The sequence below is a fragment of the Oncorhynchus tshawytscha genome, linkage group LG06 (genome assembly GCF_018296145.1).
Source record: "Oncorhynchus tshawytscha isolate Ot180627B linkage group LG06, Otsh_v2.0, whole genome shotgun sequence".
In the NCBI taxonomy this organism is placed as follows: domain Eukaryota; kingdom Metazoa; phylum Chordata; class Actinopteri; order Salmoniformes; family Salmonidae; genus Oncorhynchus; species Oncorhynchus tshawytscha.
In genome coordinates this window covers 10965689-10988304 of record NC_056434.1, presented here as the reverse complement: position 1 = coordinate 10988304, position 22616 = coordinate 10965689, and the positions used below count along the sequence as shown (strand labels likewise).

At 47.8% G+C, this 22616-nt stretch overlaps 1 protein-coding gene across 5 annotated transcripts in view; it reads left to right on the top strand.

Annotated features, from left to right (window-relative positions):
• Positions 1 to 22616, top strand: part of LOC112252020 (lysine-specific demethylase 4B-like) — an 85095-nt gene that overhangs the window by 38274 nt on the left and 24205 nt on the right. For 4 of the 5 annotated variants that reach the window (XM_042322953.1, XM_042322954.1, XM_042322955.1 and 1 more), the window contains exons 9-14: positions 10648 to 10844; positions 11747 to 12012; positions 12432 to 12673; positions 15097 to 15226; positions 15541 to 15701; positions 18930 to 19140. In XM_042322953.1, coding sequence (XP_042178887.1) covers positions 10648 to 10844; positions 11747 to 12012; positions 12432 to 12673; positions 15097 to 15226; positions 15541 to 15701; positions 18930 to 19140 — 1207 coding nt within the window. The remainder of the gene's footprint in view (positions 1 to 10647; positions 10845 to 11746; positions 12013 to 12431; positions 12674 to 15096; positions 15227 to 15540; positions 15702 to 18929; positions 19141 to 22616) is intronic. The other variant, XM_042322952.1, reaches the window with a different exon arrangement.

Sequence of the window (22616 nt, the reverse complement as noted above, 5' to 3'; positions counted from 1 at the left end):
GTATCAGCGGTAGTACAATGCTGCTGTAGTAGTATCAGCGGTAGTACAATGCTGCTGTAGTAGTATCAGCGGTAGTACAATGCTGCTGTAGTAGTATCAGCGGTAGTACAATGCTGCTGTAGTAGTATCAGCGGTAGTACAATGCTGCTGTAGTAGTATCAGCGGTAGTACAATGCTGCTGTAGTAGTATCAGCGGTAGTACAATGCTGCTGTAGTAGTATCAATGGTAGTACAATGCTGCTCTAGTAGTATCAGTGGTAGTACAATGCTGCTCTAGTAGTATCAGTGGTAGTACAATGCTGCTCTAGTAGTATCAGTGGTAGTACAATGCTGCTCTAGTAGTATCAGTAGCAGTCGTACAATGCTGCTGTAGTACAATGCTGCTGTATTAGTATCAGTAGCAGTAGTACAATGCTGCTGTATTAGTATCAGTAGCAGTAGTACAATGCTGCTCTAGTAGTATCAGTAGCAGTAGTACAATGCTGCTCTAGTAGTATCAGTAGCAGTAGTACAATGCTGCTGTATTAGTATCAGTAGCAGTAGTACAATGCTGCTCTAGTAGTATCAGTAGCAGTAGTACAATGCTGCTCTAGTAGTATCAGTAGCAGTAGTACAATGCTGCTCTAGTAGTATCAGTAGCAGTAGTACAATGCTGCTCTAGTAGTATCAGTAGCAGTAGTACAATGCTGCTCTAGTAGTATCAGTAGCAGTAGTACAATGCTGCTCTAGTAGTATCAGTAGCAGTAGTACAATGCTGCTCTAGTAGTATCAGTAGCAGTAGTACAATGCTGCTCTAGTAGTAGTACAACAATGCTATGAAGTGTAATGTGCCTAACTGCTTTTCATCATATCTGAACATTGTTCCACTCTTACCTCCCTGACTAGCACACAGGGATATGTCATCTAGATAGGTCATTGTTTCTCAACTCCTTGAGTGAACACATTGTTATCGTAGCCTTGGACAAGCACATCTGATTCAACTTGTCAACTTATCATCAAGCCCTTGATGAGTTGAATTGTATATGTTTGTCCGGGGCTACAACAAAAATGTGTGTTATTGGAGATACTCGAAGGCCGGAGTTGAGAAACACTGATCTAGGCTATACTTCAGGTGAGAAAGTACATTACAGTTCACAGTTCAGTATGGGCCAAAACATTGGGTGTTGTGAGAGAATTTTCATCACACTGAATAGAAGATTCCATTCCATCTGGCTGTTGGTGACTCAGAACTGGACACACACACCACACAGCCGCAGACCCAATTCTCTGCCCTTTCATCTATCAAAGTGAATTGCAGATGATTAACTCGCCGAGTAGTGATATTTGTTTGTGTACGCTTGTTTGTTTGGGTTAGAGCTGATGGGCTTTGATGAGGAGTTCTGAAGATGATGAAGGCTACGGTATTATTATTGTGTGTGTGTGTGTGTGCATTCCACGGGTGTGTGGGCGCTACAGGCAATTTTCCCTCATGCACAGCTCCCCCCGGGATTGCCTCGCAGAATAAATATCAGCCCATGCAGAGAAGCACGAGATTGAACGTTCTAGAGATTTCCCCTTTAACACTATCAACGTTTCCCTTTACTGTGGGACTTGTGATCGAATCAACGCAATTAGCCGCTTTCAATGCAACCTACCGAAACCAAATTAACTATGCAAGAGAGTTTGTTGTAGGCAGAACGCATCGGAGTAGGATTCTATTGCGTTGACAGGCACCACTCAGGCCTGTACTCTACACAGACCGGTGCACCTTAACCAATCAGAGCTTCGGTAGGCCAATTAAAACAATAATGCCTGAGGGGGTATGATGTATGGCCAATATGCTAAGGGATGTTTTTACGCAAGGCAGAGTGCCTGGATACAGCCCTTAGCCGTGGTATATTGGCCAGATACCATTGTACTATTGCTATTATAAACAGGTTACCAACGTAATTAGAGCAGTAAAAAATACATGTTTTTTCATACCCGTGGTATACGGTCTGATATACCACGGCTGTCAGCCAATAAGCATTCAGGGCTCAAACCATCCAGTTTATAATCACTAATAAACCATTGCTATATATGGATCTGTGCCATTCACTTTGAACTGGACTGCGTTTACAGCATGAGTGGTCGTGAGTAGATGCGCTTGTTTTTGAGATCAAAGCGAGAGCTGCATGTAGCGACGTGTGTACGTGTGTTCATATCCTTTGATAGTTAGTGAATTATTAGCCCAGTTATAGATCATTAATAGTCAGCAATAGGGGAGTGATTGCTTCCTACAAGAGCACAAAATGTGTGCATTTCTAGACATCTTTTAAAAGCCAGTCAGGTGAAGAGTTTTGTTTTGTCTTAAAGGGGCAGTGTTGTATTTTGAGACCGACTTGAATAAGCTAAATAGCCAATAGGCAGAGGGTAGCATAATTTGTCTGATTCTTTGTAATAATGAGATTAATAATGCATTTTATTTTGGAAAATGGTTTCTTCCATCAAACATGTTCAGTCACCTCCTTGTCTGAAGGACAAGTGGATAAACAGGTTAATGTCAAGTCCTGCATGTTTTTCTCATTGAATGTAGGCCTACATTGAACACCACACATTGGCTGTTACTGTAGGCTGAATGATAGAACAGCTATTTCCATGTTAAAATGTTATGGGATTTTCTCTGTTGTTTTTCATGGTAGGCCTACATTATGATCAAATAGCCACCGTAGGCTAATTGACCACTGTTAGTTTTAACTTAAAGCGGGTACAGCCTCAGTGTTCACAGTAAATGCGCGCCGGAAGTTCCACAGAATTTTCAAAACGTTCAAGTGTGCGCAGTAGACCTGAAATTTTGCTCAGTGATTAAAACATTTTGAGGGAACATTGGCTACAGGCTTAGAGTAGGCTTTAAACAAAGAGTATTGTCAATTCACTTCTCATTGTGCGGTAATACCGACACTGATATGTTAATGTATGGTGGCTGTGGCCCTCACTAGAAATGAGCTTATGATAGCAGGGATAGAAATGACTAGCCAACCACTAAAGCCCCTTATTGCAGATGCCTGTCTTAGCCAACCACTAAAGCCCCTTATTGCAGATGCCTGTCCTAGCCAACCACTAAAGCCCCTTATTGCAGATGCCTGTCCTAGCCAACCACTAAAGCCCCTTATTGCAGATGCCTGTCCTAGCCAACCACTAAAGCCCCTTATTGCAGATGCCTGTCTTAGCCAACCACTAAAGCCCCTTATTGCAGATGCCTGTCCTAGCCAACCACTAAAGCCCCTTATTGCAGATGCCTGCCCTAGCCAACCACTAAAGCCCCTTATTGCAGATGCCTGTCCTAGCCAACCACTAAAGCCCCTTATTGCAGATGCCTGTCTTAGCCAACCACTAAAGCCCCTTATTGCAGATGCCTGTCCTAGCCAACCACTAAAGCCCCTTATTGCAGATGCCTGTCCTAGCCAACCACTATAGCCCCTTATTGCAGATGCCTGTCCTAGCCAACCACTAAAGCCCCTTATTGCAGATGCCTGTCTTAGCCAACCACTAAAGCCCCTTATTGCAGATGCCTGTCCTAGCCAACCACTAAAGCCCCTTATTGCAGATGCCTGTCCTAGCCAACCACTAAAGCCCCTTATTGCAGATGCCTGTCCTAGCCAACCACTAAAGCCCCTTATTGCAGATGCCTGTCTTAGCCAACCACTAAAGCCCCTTATTGCAGATGCCTGTCCTAGCCAACCACTAAAGCCCCTTATTGCAGATGCCTGTCCTAGCCAACCACTAAAGCCCCTTATTGCAGATGCCTGTCTTAGCCAACCACTAAAGCCCCTTATTGCAGATGCCTGTCCTAGCCAACCACTAAAGCCCCTTATTGCAGATGCCTGTCCTAGCCAACCACTAAAGCCCCTTATTGCAGATGCCTGTCTTAGCCAACCACTAAAGCCCCTTATTGCAGATGCTTGACCTAGCCAACCACTAAAGCCCCTTATTGCAGATGCCTGTCCTAGCCAACCACTAAAGCCCCTTATTGCAGATGCCTGTCCTAGCCAACCACTAAAGCCCCTCATTGCAGATGCCTGTCCTAGCCAACCACTAAAGCCCCTCATTGCAGCTGTCTGTCCTCACTGCTTTGAGTGCCTGTGTATCGCCTATGTTAGACATGCTCAGTAAACCTGCATTCTTTTCTTTTGGTGGCAGGTGTGAATGCAGATGACTGTTTCCTTATGCCATATGCATGGACATGTTAGCATTCGTTAAGGAGCTGTCCTCAGTAGTTCCTCTATCCGCTCGGTTTAGCTCAATAACTCAAAATGACGTTTTTCTACACTCTGGGAGTGTCTGTGAGCCACCAAATGGCAGAAACTGTTTCTAGCCTAGCTGTAATTTGGGGTGGCACGTAGCCTAGTGGTTAGAGCGTTGGGCCAGTAACCAAAAGGTTTCCAGATCGAATCCCGAGCTGACAAGGTTCTGCCCCTGTTCCTAGGCCGTCATTGTAAATAAGAATTTGTTCTTAACTGACTTACCTAGTTAAATAAAACATGCAAATATATAAGGATATTGAACTGAATGGACACACTCATTGCTGCAGACAAGGCACTGCAGACAGGCAGTACAGCACACTACAGCAGACCAGGGGACAGGCAGTACAGGCAGTACAGCACACTACAGCAGACCAGGGGACAGGCAGTACAGGCAGTACAGCACACTACAGCAGACCAGAGGACGGGCAGTACAGCACACTACAGCAGACCAGAGGACAGGCAGTACAGCACACTACAGCAGACCAGAGGACAGGCAGTACAGCACACTACAGCAGACCAGAGGACACGCAGTACAGCACACTACAGCAGACCAGAGGACGGGCAGTACAGGACACTACAGCAGACCAGAGGACGGGCAGTACAGCACACTACAGCAGACCAGAGGACAGGCAGTACAGGACACTACAGCAGACCAGAGGACGGGCAGTACAGCACACTACAGCAGACCAGAGGACGGGCAGTACAGCACACTACAGCAGACCAGAGGACGGGCAGTACAGCACACTACAGCAGACCAGAGGACGGGCAGTACAGCACACTACAGCAGACCAGAGGACGGGCAGTACAGCACACTACAGCAGACCAGAGGACGGGCAGTACAGCACACTACAGCAGACCAGAGGACGGGCAGTACAGCACACTACAGCAGACCAGAGGACGGGCAGTACAGCACACTACAGCAGACCAGAGGACACGCAGTACAGCACACTACAGCAGACCAGAGGACGGGCAGTACAGGACACTACAGCAGACCAGAGGACACGCAGTACAGCACACTACAGCAGACCAGAGGACACGCAGTACAGCACACTACAGCAGACCAGAGGACACGCAGTACAGCACACTACAGCAGACCAGAGGACACGCAGTACAGCACACTACAGCAGACCAGAGGACACGCAGTACAGCACACTACAGCAGACCAGAGGACGGGCAGTACAGCACACTACAGCAGACCAGAGGACGGGCAGTACAGCACACTACAGCAGACCAGAGGACGGGCAGTACAGCACACTACAGCAGACCAGAGGACGGGCAGTACAGCACACTACAGCAGACCAGAGGATGGGCAGTACAGCACACTACAGCAGACAGAGGACGGGCAGTACAGCACACTACAGCAGACAGAGGACGGGCAGTACAGCACACTACAGCAGACAAGAGGACGGGCAGTACAGCACACTACAGCAGACCAGAGGACGGGCAGTACAGCACACTACAGCAGACCAGAGGACGGGCAGTACAGCACACTACAGCAGACCAGAGGACGGGCAGTACAGCACACTACAGCAGACCAGAGGACGGGCAGTACAGCACACTACAGCAGACCAGAGGACGGGCAGTACAGCACACTACAGCAGACCAGAGGACGGGCAGTACAGCACACTACAGCAGACCAGAGGACGGGCAGTACAGCACACTACAGCAGACCAGAGGACGGGCAGTACAGCACACTACAGCAGACCAGAGGACGGGCAGTACAGCACACTACAGCAGACCAGAGGACGGGCAGTACAGCACACTACAGCAGACCAGAGGACGGGCAGTACAGCACACTACAGCAGACCAGAGGACACGGGCAGTACAGCACACTACAGCAGACAGAGGACGGGCAGTACAGCACACTACAGCAGACCAGAGGACGGGCAGTACAGCACACTACAGCAGACCAGAGGACGGGCAGTACAGCACACTACAGCAGACCAGAGGATGGGCAGTACAGCACACTACAGCAGACAAGAGGATGGGCAGTACAGCACACTACAGCAGACCAGAGGATGGGCAGTACAGCACACTACTGCAGACTCATTAACGGTTGTAAACTGGATTTTCCCACAGTTTCTCTACTCTCTCACACATCTAGAACATGGATGTGAAACTTACACCTCAGCCTAAAATGTAAAATCAGGAGGAAGTGGTACTCGTCCTTTACATGTGCATGCATACATTTTTCGTATGCTCTGCCAACTGAGCGCCACAGGACTTTCTAGTGATCCTATTTTTCTCACATAGGTTGTACAATCACGTTGTGATGTTTTTAAAAGACGATTGCTTTATCACGCACAGCCATCAATGGGTAACGGAGAGTCTAGACCTATTTAGTGAAGGATGACGGTCGGAGCCTGTGAGGTCGCATGGCGGTATTTTTAGCGCTCCCCTAACGTGGAGTATTTTTCTAACAGGGGGCGACCTCGCCTAAGGTCTTTTTGTTTTCCTACAATCATTTAACTTCATTAGGATATGAAGTGAGTAGGCTATAGGGCTCATTGGTTAGAAGGCCTTGGGGGGGTGTCACGTGTTGGTTTTGGAGGCATTTTTTTAATTAATTTTTTATAAATTTCCATTTGATAATGAAGTCATCTAAGCATAGTACCCCACCTCCCACCCTCTCCCGGGAATGGCAAATAGATCAATTTCCCTTAATAGTTTTATGGGACAGAAATGGGCTTTACTTTCTTTTGGTTCCTACTTCCTCTGGTGCGCTGCTACTACCCCCCCCCCACCCCACCCCCACCCCCACACCCCCTCTTCCCACACGACATTGCAAAGAGACACATTTATCTCCCGGTCGTTTGTGTTTTGCTGTCTCTCACCTCTTCCCTTGTTCCAGTTAATGTTTTTACGTATGTCCCCAATCAGACCCTGGTAGCCAGATGACTCCTTCATCTGCCCGGTTTCTTCCTCACTTAATTCCGTCCCTCAAGTGCTGCCTAGATGAGATGTAGTGTGTGGATATTGGTTTGCGGTGGGAGGGGCTTTCTCTTGTTGTTGATGTTATTACTAAACCCCCCTGTAGTACTTCACCTCTCTGTTTCTCTCTTGCTCTCGATCTGTCTCCTCCACTTGTTCTGCCTGGCTCCGTCTGAGGCGCAGCGTGCCTGAAGAATGTTCCCAGTAATTGAACATAAGGCCTCTCAGCACAGCTCAGGAAATAAGTCAGAAATGTAATACAGAAATGTAATACACACCAACCGGGGCACAGAAAGAAAATTAGTTTTTATTTTCATCTTCTCTTGCTCTCTTTCCATTTCCCCTATTTTCTCTCTCTCTCTCCCCCCACTTTATCCTCTCTCTCCTCTTTCTCCTCTCCCTCCTCAGTGTACGTGTATCTAGTCAAACTGCCCCCACCCCCGTGTACTGTGATATACTCACACGGCTCTCTCCCCTCCTCAGTGTACTGTGATATACTCACACGGCTCTCTCCCCTCCTCAGTGTACTGTGATATACTCACACTGCTCTCTCCCCTCCTCAGTGTACTGTGATATACTCACACTGCTCTCTCTCCCCCCCAGTGTACTGTGATATACTCTCTCCCTCCCCAGTGTACGGTGATATACTCACACTGCTCTCTCCCCCCTCAGTGTACTGTGATATACTCACACGGCTCTCTCCCCCCTCAGTGTACTGTGATATACTCACAGCTCTCTCCCCCCCCAGTCCTCAGTGTACTGTGATATACTCACACTGCTCTCTCCCCTCCCCAGTGTACTGTGATATACTCACACTGCTCTCTCTCCCCCAGTGTACTGTGATATACTCACACGGCTCTCTCCCCCTCCAGTGTACTGTGATATACTCACACGGCTCTCTCCCCTCCTCAGTGTACTGTGATATACTCACACGGCTCTCTCCCCCACCTCAGTGTACTGTGATATACTCACACGGCTCTCTCCCCCCCTCAGTGTACTGTGATATACTCACACTGCTCTCTCTCCCCAGTGTACTCTCTCCACTCCCCCCCTCCTCAGTGTACTATGATATACTCACACTGCTCTCTCCCCTCCTCAGTGTACTGTGATATACTCACACGGCTCTCTCCCCTCCTCAGTGTACTGTGATATACTCACACGGCTCTCTCCCCTCCTCAGTGTACTGTGATATACTCACACTGCTCTCTCCCCTCCTCAGTGTACTGTGATATACTCACACGGCTCTCTCCCCTCCTCAGTGTACTGTGATATACTCACACGGCTCTCTCCCCTCCCCAGTGTACGGTGATATACTCACACTGCTCTCTCCCCTCCTCAGTTTACTATGATATACTCACACTGCTCTCTCCCCTCCCCAGTGTACTGTGATATACTCACACTGCTCTCTCCCTCCCCAGTGTACTGTGATATACTCACACTGCTCTCTCTCCCTCTCTCTCCCTCCCCAGTGTACTGTGATATACTCACACTGCTCTCTCCCCTCCTCAGTGTACTGTGATATACTCACACTGCTCTCTCTCCCTCTCAGTGTACTATGATATACCACACTCCCCAGTGTACTGTGATATACTCACACTGCTCTCTCCCCCCCTCCTCAGTGTACTATGATATACTCACACTGCTCTCTCCCCCTCCTCAGTGTACTGTGATATACTCACACTGCTCTCTCCCCTCCTCAGTGTACTATGATATACTCACACTGCTCTCTCCCCTCCTCAGTGTACTGTGATATACTCACACTGCTCTCTCCCTCCTCAGTGTACTGTGATATACTCACACTGCTCTCTCTCCCCCAGTGTACTGTGATATACTCACACTGCTCTCTCCTCCCTCTCTCTCCTCCCCAGTGTACTGTGATATACTCACACTGCTCTCTCTCCCTCTCTCCCCCCCCAGTGTACTGTGATATACTCACACTGCTCTCTCTCCCCTCAGTGTACTCTCTGCCCTCCCCCCCCTCAGTGTACTATGATATACTCACACTGCTCTCTCCCCTCCTCAGTGTACTATGATATACTCACACTGCTCTCTCCCCTCCTCAGTGTACTATGATATACTCACACTGCTCTCTCCCCCCTCCCCAGTGTACTATGATATACTCACACTGCTCTCTCCCTCCTCAGTGTACTATGATATACTCTGCTCTCTCCCCCCTCAGTGTACTGTGATATACTCACACTGCTCTCTCTCTCTCTCAGTGTACTATGATATACTCACACTGCTCTCTCCTCAGTGTCTCTCTCTCTCTCTCCTCAGTGTACTATGATATACTCACACTGCTCTCTCTCCCCCTCAGTGTACTATGATATACTCACACTGCTCTCTCTCCCCCTCAGTGTACTGTGATATACTCACACTGCTCTCTCTCCCCCTCAGTGTACTATGATATACTCACACTGCTCTCTCCCCTCCTCAGTGTACTATGATATACTCACACTGCTCTCCCCCTCCTCAGTGTACTATGATATACTCACACTGCTCTCCCCCTCCTCAGTGTACTATGATATACTCACACTGCTCTCTCCCCTCCTCAGTGTACTGTGATATACTCACACTGCTCTCTCCCCTCCTCAGTGTACTATGATATACTCACACTGCTCTCTCCCCTCCTCAGTGTACTATGATATACTCACACTGCTCTCTCCCCTCCTCAGTGTACTATGATATACTCACACTGCTCTCTCCCCTCCTCAGTGTACTATGATATACTCACACTGCTCTCTCCCCCCCCAGTGTACTATGATATACTCCCACTGCTCTCTCTCCCCTCCTCAGTGTACTATGATATACTCACACTGCTCTCTCCCCTCCCCAGTGTACTGTGATATACTCCCACTGCTCTCTCTCTCTCCCCCCAGTGTACTATGATATACTCATACTTCTCTCTCTCTCTCTCTCTCCCCCTAGTGCCAATAAATATGGGAGTTTATCAAAATTGTGTTTGTTTTCTAATTCTTTGTGGGTCTGTGTAATCTGAGGGAAATATGTGTCTCTAATATGGTCATACATATGGCAGGAGGTTAGGAAGTGCAGCTCGGTTTCCACCTCATTTTTTGGGCAGTGAGCACATAGCCTGTCTTCTCTTGAGAGCCATGTCTGCCTTCGACAGCCTTTCTCAATAGCAAGGCTATGCTCACTGAGTTTGTACATAGTCAAAAGCTTTCTTTCATTTTGGGTCAGTCACAGTGGTCAGGTATTCTGCCACTGTGTACTCTCTGTTTAGGGCCAAATAGCATTCTAGTTTGCTCAGTTTTTTTGTAAATCCTTTCCAATGTGTCAAGTAATTATCTTTTTGTTTTCTGATGATTTGGTTGGGTCTAATTGTGTTGCTGTGCTGGGGCTCTGTGGGGTCTGTTTGTGTTTGTGAACAGAGCCCCAGGACCTGATATATGTGTGTGTACTCACACTGCCCTCTCTCTCTCCTCTCGGTCAGTGTACATGTCGTAAGGACATGGTGAAGATCTCCATGGACGTGTTTGTCCGCTGCCTGCAGCCGGAGCGCTACGTCCAGTGGAAACAGGGCAAGGACGGCATGGTGCTGGACCACCAGCGACCCACCACCCTGACCAGCCCTGAGCTGGAGCACTGGAGGGCCAACCGGGTCACCTACCGCCAGAAACTGCTTCAGAGGTCAGGGGGAGAAAGGGACATGACAGTACAATTGCTTTACAATTTGAATTTCATCGACCCGTCAAGGTCAAGATGAAAGGCATCATTGTCCAAGAGTATAATTGTATATGTCCTCCCCATACTACCTGATACATGTATACCTACATGCTTACCACATACACTACCAAGATATAAATATACACTGACTGTACAAAACATTAGGAACACCTGCTCTTTCTATGACATAGACTGACCAGGTGAATCCAGGTGAAATCTATGATCCCTTACTGATGTCACTTGTTAAATCCACTGCAATCAGTGTAGATGAAGGGGAGGAGACGGGTTAAAGGATTTTTAAGCCTTGAGACAATTGAGACATGGATTGTGTGTGTGTGTGTATAATGTTATTGTGTAACAGTGTCAGCCATGCTTCTGGTTGTGTTCCAATTGGTGTAGCTAGTCACACTGCCCCCTCTCTCCCCTCTCAATCAATCAATCAATAAAATGTATTTATATAGCCCTTTGTACTTCAGCTGATATCTCAAAGTGCTGTACAGAAACCCAGCCTAAAACCCCAAACAGCAAGCAATGCAGGTGTAGAAGCACGGTGGCTTGGAAAAACTCCCTAGAAAGGCCAAAACCTAGGAAGAAACCTAGAGAGGAACCAGGCTCTGGCTCTCTCCCCTTTCACTCTCCCCAGTGTCTCTCACTTTCAGGTCTCTCACTCTTTGGTCCTACATTTTTATCTATCCCATCTTTTTCTCTTTCTTTGTCTCTTTTAAAAGCATGAATGTTTTACAGGGGAAACTTGAACAGTAATATACAGGTAAAAGAGCGAGGTACTGAGTTAAGTGTTAATACAAGTGAAGTACTGTAAGTGTCATTCCCTCATGTCCCCATTTGCCCCATCCCTCCGTCCCCAGAGCTTTACAGAAGAAGGAGCAGCTGCGGCGGCTGAAACTGGAGGAGGTCAAGGTTCTGGCGGAGGAAGGCATCGAGATGGATGCCGCCGAGTACCAGCGTCAGGTGGAGGAGCGAGAGGCCCAGCGGCGCCAGGAGAGGGAGGAGAGGATGGCCCGGGAGGCGTTTCAGACCCTGGAGGCCATGGAGAGAGAGGACCAGGAGAGGGAAGAACGGGAGAGGCAGGACCGAGAGAGGCAGGAAGCCGTTGCCGCCAAGGCCACAAGAGGTCAGTGTAGGGCTCAGTAGGGATTAGTTTTGCATTGTCCTCGCTACTGTTAGGTTTAGGAATGAGGCAGGAGGAGAGGCCGAGAATGAGAGCGCCAGGAGGAGGTCGTTAGGGTGAAGAGGGGGAGGTCAGACTGAGGGGGGGGGGTTCACAAGGCACCAGTTGGCTGCGGCATTGGATGAAATTCAATTTCAATTTCAGTTAATGAAGGAGTTTTATTGATATCCCAGTTTCAATCTTCCAAAGTGAGTTAGACGTGAGCTACATGATATCGCAAGGTACCAGATCAAATGGGTATCAGAAGAAATGGCTATTAGAACCAACAAGTGGTACAGAGATATTATGACACTTATTATTATTATTTTTGTACCTTTTTGAATTGGGAGGTTCCACATTTCCCTTTTATTTCTCTCACCCAGTACACGACCCCCAGGCAGACCCACAGCACTTGACGGCGAATGGAGAGAAGAAAAAGAAGAAGAAGAAGAAGAAGAAGAAGCAACAACAACCTACCCTGCCGCTGGCCCCTATAAATTCCTTCCAAGCAGCGTTTGAGAAGTTTGCCACATTCAACATGCCCCAGACACCAAAGGAGCCCCAAGGCAGCAATGACACGGAAATACCAGCAGAGGGCAGGCTTGATGTGAAAGGCATGCAGCAGGTGAGCAGTGCTGGAACAAGGTGTAGGATGAAATTGCCTCTAGACCAGGGCTCCCCAACCCTGTTCCTGGAGAGCTACCCTCCTGTAGGTTCTCTCACCAACCCTGTTCCTGGAGAGCTACCCTCCTGTAGGTTCTCTCACCAACCCTGTTCCTGGAGAGCTACCATCCAGTAGGTTCTCTTTCCAACCCTGTTCCTAGAGAGCTACCCTCCTGTAGGTTCTCTCACCAACCCTGTTCCTGGAGAGCTACCATCCAGTAGGTTCTCTCTCAACCCTGTTCCTGGAGAGCTACCCTCCTGTAGGTTCTCTCACCAACCCTGTTCCTGGAGAGCTACCATCCAGTAGGTTCTCTTTCCAACCCTGTTCCTAGAGAGCTACCCTCCTGTAGGTTCTCTCACCAACCCTGTTCCTGGAGAGCTACCATCCAGTAGGTTCTCTCTCAACCCTGTTCCTGGAGAGCTACCCTCCTGTAGGTTCTCTCTCTAACCCTGTTCCTAGAGAGCTACCATCCAGTAGGTTCTCTCTCCAACCCTAATCTAGCACACCTGATTCTAATAATTAGCTGGTTGATGAGCTGAACCTGGTTGATGGAGTGAGAACCTACAGGAGGGTAGCTCTCCAGGAACAGGGTTGGAGTGAGAACCAGGTTTTGTCACAACCCGGCTCGTGGGAAGTGACAAAGAGCTCTTATAGGACCAGGACACAAATAAATATATAATAATAATCAATAATTTTGCTCTTTATTTAACCATTTTACATATAAAACTGTATTTGTTCATCGGAAATTGTGAATAACTCACCTCAGCTTAATGAGAAGGGTGTGCTTGAAAGGATGCACATAACTCTGCAATGTTAGGTTGTATTGGAGAGAGTCTGTCTTAAATCATTTTCCACACAGTCTGTGCCTGTATTTAGTTTATGCTAGTGAGGGCAGAGAATCCACTCTCACATAGGGACGTGGTTTTAAAGGGCATCAGTGTCTTAACAGCGTGATTTACCAAGGCAGGATACTCTGAGAACAGCCCAATCCAGAAATCTGGCAGTGGCTTCTGATTAAATCAGATTTTCACAGAACCGCTTGTTGCCATTTCGATCAGGCTCTCTTGTTCAGATATTGTTAAGTGGACTAGAGGCAGGGCATGAAAGAGATAACGAATCCAGTTGTTTGTGCCATCCGTTTTGGGAAAGTGCCTGTGTAATTGCACACCCAACTCACTCAGGTGCTTCACTATACCATATTTGACATTGTCCGTAAGCTTGAGTTCATTTGCACACAAAAAACATACAATGATGGAAAGCCCTGTGTGTTGTCCCTTGTTAATACAGACAGAGAAGATCTCCAACTTCTTAATCGTAGCCTCAATTTTGTCCCGGACATTGAATATAGATGTGGAGAGTCTCTGTAATCCTAGATTCAGATCATTCAGGTGAGAAAAAACATCACCCAGACAGGACAGTCTTGTGAGAAACTCATCATCATGCAAGTGGTCAGACAAGTGAAAATTATGGTCAGTAAAGAAACCTTTAAGCTCGTCTCTCAATTCAAAAAAACGTTTCAATGCTTGGCCCCTTGATAACCAGCACACTTCTGTATGTTGTAAAAGTGTTACATGGTCACTGCTCATATCATTGCAGAAAATACACAAGTTCAGCTAGAGCCTCTTGGTGGATGCTGCAGAGTACCCAAGTGTCGTCGGGAGCAACTGCTTGCACGCGCGTTACCACTCCACTATGTCTCCCTGTCATGGCTTTTACGCCATCAGTACAGATACCAACATGAGCAGCAGCTACGTTTGGCTACATACGGACCATTAGTGGAATTCATGCGAGAGAGTAACAGTTAATTAATGTGAATTGATGTTAATTATTTGACGAGGCTACCTGTATTTGACATTGTGTTGTTATTTCACTGAACACTAGATGGTTTAATTTAATTTTTGGCAGTGAAATGAGGTTACTCAGGCGAGAGAGAAAAAAACAAATGTACACACCCCAGTTTGGGAATACCTGGTGTAGAGGAAGCTGCCCCTAGATCTGTGGGAATACCTGGTGTAGAGGAAGCTGCCCCTAGATCTGTGGGAATACCTGGTGTAGAGGAAGCTGCCCCTAGATCTGTGGGAATACCTGGTGTAGAGGAAGCTGCCCCTAGATCTGTGGGAATACCTGGTGTAGAGGAAGCTGCCCCTAGATCTGTGGGAATACCTGGTGTAGAGGAAGCTGCCCCTAGATCTGTGTGAAACTTCACCCTGAAGCGTGGAACAACCGAAACACTAGCTTCAAGCTTCAAACACAGGTTATCAACGCCTCCGTTTGAACATTGTAGATGTTATTCATTTAGATGCTCTTATACAGAGGGACTAATTATCAGAGGTGGAAGATGTTTATTCAAAGGGTTTTGCTCATTAATTTTTGGGGTTCCTCAGCAGTCATCGTACTACTCTAAGCAGTTGAAGATTAAGGTGGAGGTGAAGAAGAGTCGCCGGCACCCCCTCAGCAAGCCGCCTATGCGCTCTCCGCTATCCATCGTCAAGCAGGAAATGTCCAGCGATGAAGGTTGGTTCTGAGGGGATAACGTTGTAGCACAGTCTGTATTCTCTCTGTTCTGGTCTAACACACTATTGCGGATTCCTCTGGCTCTTGTGCTACATGCATTGCAGGCCCGATACAGCCGCTATCCCGATACAGCCGCTATCCCGATACAGCCTATATTCTTGCTTGTATGCGCATTCTGTGTATATCTAGACTGATCTGACGTGTGTGTTTGCCCCTTTCTCCCTAACCAGAGCTGTTCTCCCCTTTCTCCTTAACCAGAGCTGTTCTCCCCTTTCTCCCTAACCAGAGCTGTTTTCCCCTTTCTCCCTAACCAGAGCTGTTCTCCCCTTTGCCACTGGATGGCCATGTGAAGAAGGCGGGCCACTTGTGGCAGAACCGCACTCCTAACATCCTGGCTGAGAAGAGTTTCAACGCGGCCGTGGCCACCCTGGAACCCTACTGTGCCGTATGCACTCTGTTCTGCCCATACACACAGGTAGGGTACAAACCATACACACAGGTAGGGTACAAACCATACACACAGGTAGGGTACAAACCATACACACAGGTAGGGTACAAACCATACACACAGGTAGGGTACAAACCATACACACAGGTAGGGTACAAACCATACACACAGGTAGGGTACAAACCATACACACAGGTAGGGTACAAACCATGGACACAGGTAGGGTACAAACCATGGACACAGGTAGGGTACAAACCATGGACACAGGTAGGGGGTACAAACCATGGACACAGGTAGGGGCAAACCATGGACACAGGTAGGGGGGTAGCCATGGACACAGGTAGGGGGTAGCAAACCATGGACACAGGTAGGGGGTACACACCATGGACATGGACACAGGTAGGGGGTAGCAAACCATGGACACAGGTAGGGGGACACAGGTAGCAGCAACCATGGACACAGGTAGGGGGTAGCAAACCATGGACACAGGTAGGGGTAGGGGGTAGCAAACCATGGACAAACAGGTACAGGGGGGTAGCAAACCATGGACACAGGTAGGGGGTAGCAAACCATGGACACAGGTAGGGGTAGCAAACCATGGACACAGGTAGGGGGTAGCAAACCATGGACACAGGTAGGGGGACACAGGTAGCAAACCATGGACACAGGTAGGGGGTGGACACAGGTAGGGGGTAGCAAACCATGGACACAGGTAGGGGGTAGCAAACCATGGACACAGGTAGGGGGTAGCAAACCATGGACACAGGTAGGGGGTAGCAAACCATGGACACAGGTAGGGGGTAGCAAACCATGGACACAGGTAGGGGGTAGCAAACCATGGACACAGGTAGGGGGTAGCAAACCACCATGGACAAACCATGGACACAGGGGGGGTAGCAAACCATGGACACAGGTAGGGGACACAGGTAGCAAACCATGGACAAACCATGGAGGTAGGGGGTAGCAAACCATGGACACAGGTAGGGGTAGCAAACCATGGACACAGGTAGGGGGTAGCAAACCATGGACACAGGTAGGGGGTAGCAAACCATGGACACAGGTAGGGGGTAGCAAACCATGGACACAGGTAGGGGGTAGCAAACCATGGACACAGGTAGCAAACCATGGACATGGACACAGGTACAGGGGGTAGCAAACCATGGACACAGGTAGGGGGTAGCAAACCATGGACACAGGTAGGGGGTAGCAAACCATGGACACAGGTAGGGGGTAGCAAACCATGGACACAGGTAGGGGGGGTAGCAAACCATGGACACAGGTAGGGGGTAGCAAACCATGGACACAGGTAGGGGGCAAACCATGGACACAGGTAGCAAACCATGGACACAGGTAGGGGGGACACAGGTAGGGGGTAGCAAACCATGGACACAGGTAGGGGGTAGCAAACCATGGACACAGGTAGGGGGTGGACACAGGTAGGGGTAGCAAACCATGGACACAGGTAGGGGTAGCAAACCATGGACACAGGTAGGGGGTAGCAAACCATGGACACAGGTAGGGGGTAGCAAACCATGGACACAGGTAGGGGTAGCAAACCATGGACACAGGTAGGGGGTAGGACAAACCATGGACACAGGTAGGGGGTAGCAAACCATGGACACAGGTAAGGGGTAGCAAACCATGGACACAGGTAGGGGGTAGCAAACCATGGACACAGGTAGGGGGTACTGTATATATTATAACATGTCTCCATGCCACAGTGAACGTTACAATCGGACAACAGTGGTCTTGGACACAGGGCTGAGTCTGCAGATTACAGAGAGTCATGTTAACCATGCTGCATATGCTAAGTGGGCAACAGATGCATGAATGAACAGAGATGAACATGAACATACTAGTAGACATAGAGGCTTCAGGCCACTAGACCAGGCCACTAGACCACCAACTTTGACTGCCATCAGTTTTGACTAAGACTTTTGATGGGTTCTTTCAGATGAATGTAATTTGGACAAATTTTTGGGTTTCGCTCCCGTGTTCAATATAGATTTTGGGGGGAAATGTGACGGCTCTAAACTCCACCCAGTGTAACCTTCCCCTGTTTCATCCAGCCCCAGAAGTTATGTAACCTCCTTCCCCTGTTTCATCCAGCCCCAGAAGTTATGTAACCTCCTTCCCCTGTTTCATCCAGCCCCGGACGTTATGTAACCTCCTTCCCCTGTTTCATCCAGGCCCAGAAGCCCCAGAAGTTATGTAACCTTCCCCTGTTTCATCCAGCCCCAGAAGTTATGTAACCTCCTTCCCCTGTTTCATCCAGCCCCAGAAGTTATGTAACCTCCTTCCCCTGTTTCATCCAGCCCCAGAAGTTATGTAACCTCCTTCCCCTGTTTCATCCAGCCCCAGCCCCAAGTTATGTAACCTCCTTCCCTGTTTCATCCAGCCCCAGAAGTTATGTAACCTCCTTCCCCTGTTTCATCCAGCCCCAGAAGTTATGTAACCTCCTTCCCTGTTTCATCCAGCCCCAAGTTATGTAACCTCCTTCCCTGTTTCATCCAGCCCCAGAAGTTATGTAACCTCCTTCCCCTGTTTCATCCAGCCCCAGAAGTTATGTAACCTCCTTCCCCTGTTTCATCCAGCCCCAGAAGTTATGTAACCTCCTTCCCCTGTTTCATCCAGCCCCAGAAGTTATGTAACCTCCTTCCCCTGTTTCATCCAGCCCCAGAAGTTATGTAACCTCCTTCCCCTGTTTCATCCAGCCCCAGAAGTTATGTAACCTCCTTCCCTGTTTCATCCAGCCCCAGAAGTTATGTAACCTCCTTCCCCTGTCCTTCCCCTGTTTCATCCAGCCCCAGAAGTTATGTAACCTCCTTCCCCTGTTTCATCCAGCCCCAGAAGTTATGTAACCTCCTTCCCTGTTTCATCCAGCCCCAGAAGTTATGTAACCTCCTTCCCCCGTTTCATCCAGCCCCAGAAGTTATGTAACCTCCTTCCCCCGTTTCATCCAGCCCCAGAAGTTATGTAACCTCCTTCCCCTGTTTCATCCAGCCCCAGAAGTTATGTAACCTCCTTCCCCTGTTTCATCCAGCCCCAGAAGTTATGTAACCTCCTTCCCCTGTTTCATCCAGCCCCAGAAGTTATGTAACCTCCTTCCCCTGTTTCATCCAGCCCCGGACGTTATGTAACCTCCTTCCCCTGTTTCACCCAGCCCCGGACGTTATGTAACCTTCCTTTTCCCCCCCGGACGTGTTTTCCCCCAGCCCCGGACGTTATGTAACCTCCTTCCCCTGTTTCATCCAGCCCCAGAAGGACTCTCTGTACCTGTCTGACAGCCCCAGCGCCCTCAACCACACTCCCGGCTGCGGCAGCCGCACCCACCCGCTGGTCCCAGAGATGTGCTTCAGCGCCGGGCCGGACAACACGGAGCCGCTGCCCTCCAACTCCCACACGGGAGAAGACTGCACCAGCCCGCTGATCTCCTGCTCCTTCTGCAGCCTGCAGGTCCACTCCAGTGAGTAAAAAAAAGATAGACACATTGATATTGACTGATACAGACAGGCAGGAAGATGGCCGGACGGACGGAAAGATGGGTAGAAAGGCAGGTAGTCTGTTTATCAGTCGGTCAAAACAATGGCATTGTCTTCTATAGATCAGTCGGTCAAAACAATGGCATTGTCTTCTATAGATCAGTCGGTCAAAACAATGGCATTGTCTTCTATAGATCAGTCGGTCAAAACAATGGCATTGTCTTCTATAGATCAGTCGGTCAAAACAATGGCATTGTCTTCTATAGATCAGCAACGGTCAAAACAATGGCATTGTCTTCTATAGATCAGCAACAGCCAAAACAATGGCATTGTCTTCTATAGATCAGCAACAGCCAAAACAATGGCATTGTCTTCTATAGATCAGCAACAGCCAAAACAATGGCATTGTCTTCTATAGATCAGCAACAGCCAAAACAATGGCATTGTCTTCTCTTCTATAGATCAGCAACAGCCAAAACAATGGCATTGTCTTCTATAGATCAGCAACAGCCAAAACAATGGCATTGTCTTCTATAGATCAGCAACAGCCAAAACAATGGCATTGTCTTCTATAGATCAGCAACAGCCAAAACAATGGCATTGTCTTCTATAGATCAGCAACAGCCAAAACAATGGCATTGTCTTCTATAGATCAGCAACAGCCAAAACAATGGCATTGTCTTCTATAGATCAGCAACAGCCAAAACAATGGCATTGTCTTCTATAGATCAGCAACAGCCAAAACAATGGCATTGTCTTCTATAGATCAGCAACAGCCAAAACAATGGCATTGTCTTCTATAGATCAGCAACAGCCAAAACAATTTTCATTTTATTTTATTTCACCTTTATTTAACCAGGTAGGCAAGTTGAGAACAAGTTCTCATTTACAATTACGACCTGGCCAAGATAAAGCAAAGCAGTTCGACACATACAACGACACAGAGTTACACATGGAGTAAAACAAACATACAGTCGAAACAAGTCTCTATACGACGTGAGCAAATGAGGTGAGATAAAGGAGGTAAAGGCAAAAAAAGGCCATGGTGGCAAAGTAAATACAATATAGCAAGTAAAACACTGGAAAGGTAGATTTGCAGTGGAAGAATGTGCAATGTAGAACTAAAAATAATGGGGTGCAAAGGAGCAAAACAAATAAATAAACATTCTACAATAACATTCTATATTTCTAACCAGGCCCTCACCAAACAAACAAATCAGTTCCAGGCAGCCAGTCTGTACCAGCCAGTCAATACCAGTCAGTCAGGTCTCCCTCCATGTTTACATAAGAGGATATTTACTGTGTTCCCCCCAGTCTGTACCAGCCAGTCAATACCAGTCAGTCAGGTCTCCCTCCATGTTTACATAAGAGGATATTTACTGTGTTCCCCCCAGTCTGTACCAGCCAGTCAATACCAGTCAGTCAGGTCTCCCTCCATGTTTACCTAAGAGGATATTTACTGTGTTTTGTTCTCCCGTCTGGTTTTTATTCACAAAGCTAATGGTCTGTAGTGTTTGCACAGCGTATTTATCTAAATTCCCATTATATATTTCCACCCCCTTGGGCCCGAAGCAGGGATTTTTCTCTCCACAAGGATCAAAATGCCAATAAAATTGTTCTAGCTAATTTACTGCCGCTCACCCTGAACTTCCCAGGATTATTGTGCTGATGTCCCCCAAAACTGTTCCCTTGCCGAAAAAAGAGGTAAATTAAGTTGTTTTGCGCCTCTTTCTCTACTCGCCCAGCCTATGCTGCATAGCCAACTAGGCTAGCCTCTGTATGGTGAGGAGGCATGTTGCGGGGAGTGGTTAGCGTGCGACACACAGGGAGCGGTTAGACAAGAATGACGAACAGTGATCACTAACCTCGATTTCAATGAGTCTGTGGCGAAGGACATACTGCTCAACCCGGACCAGGCCCAAATCCCCGACACTCGAAAAAGGAAGAGTCAGCATTAAAAGCCAGCGTGCGGGGATACCTGACGAGACTACGAGGGCGAGTGGATCAACCGCTTCTACCCTCCGTTCTATTGGCGAACGTGCAATCACTGGAAAATAAACTGGACGAGTGCCGTTTGACACTATCCTATCAGCGATGTCTGAAGAACCAGCTATTCATATCATATCCTAGATTTCCACGAGTCTTGGCTGAACAAGGACATGGAAAATATAAATCTAGCTGTTTATTTCTATACATAACTAAAGACACTGCCGTTCTGTTCTGCTTAACAGCTGGTGCACAATCTATATATTAAGGAATTCTCAAGGTTCTGCTTGCCCGAGTTAGAATACCTCATGATAAGCTGTAGACCATACTATTTACCAAGAATGTATTTAGATTTTTCGTAGCTGTCTACTTACCACCACAAACTGATGCTGGCACTAAGACCACACTCAACGAGCTGTATAAGGCCATAAGCTAGCAAGAAAATGCTTATCCAGAGGCTGCACTCCTAGTGGCTGGTGATTTTAATGCAGGAAAACTGAAATCCATTTTTATTTAATTTCTACCAACATATCACCTGTGCAACCAGAGGAAAAACAAAATAACTACAATTCACCTTTACTCCACACAGACACTCATACAAAGCTCTCCCTCACCCTCCATTTGGCAAATCCAAACTCTATCCTCCTGATTCCTGCTTACAAGCAAAAACTCAAGCAGGAAGTACTAGTGACGCACTCAATATGGAAGTGGTCAGATGAAGCGGACGCTAAGCTACAGGTCTGTTTTGCTAACACAGACTGGAATATCTTCCGGGAATCATCTGATGGCATCGAAGTTTAACAAATCAGTCACCAGCTTCATTAATAAGCGCATCGATGACGTCGTCCCCACAGTGACCATACGTACATATCCCAACCAGAAGCCATGGATTACAGGCAACATCAAAACTGAGCTAAAGGCTCGAGCTGCCACTTTCAAGGAGCGGGACACTAATCAAGACGCAGAAATCCTGCTATGCCGTCCGATGAACCATCAAACAGGCAAAGCTTCAATACAGGACTAAGATCAAATCCTACTGACGAGCATCAGAGCCGGTGTAGATGTGGCAGGGCTTGCAAACCATTACGGATTACAAAGGGAAACCCAGCCGAGAGCTGCCCAGTAACGCGAGCCTACCACATTCTATGTTCACTTTGAGGCAAACAACAGTGAACCATGCAGGAAAACACCAGCTCTCTGTAGCCGATATCAGTAAAACCTTTAAACAGGTTAACATTCACAAGGCCGACAAGTATCTTCATTGACATTTTCAAACTCTCCCTGACCCAGTCTATAATACCTACATGTTTCAAGCAGACCACCATAGTCCCTGTGCCTAAGAACGCCAATGTAACCTGTCTAAATGACCTTTGCCCCTTAGCACTCACATCTGTAGCCGTGTAATGCTTTGAAAGGCTGGTCATGGCTCACATCAACATCATCATCCCAGAGACCCTGGACCCACTGCAATTTG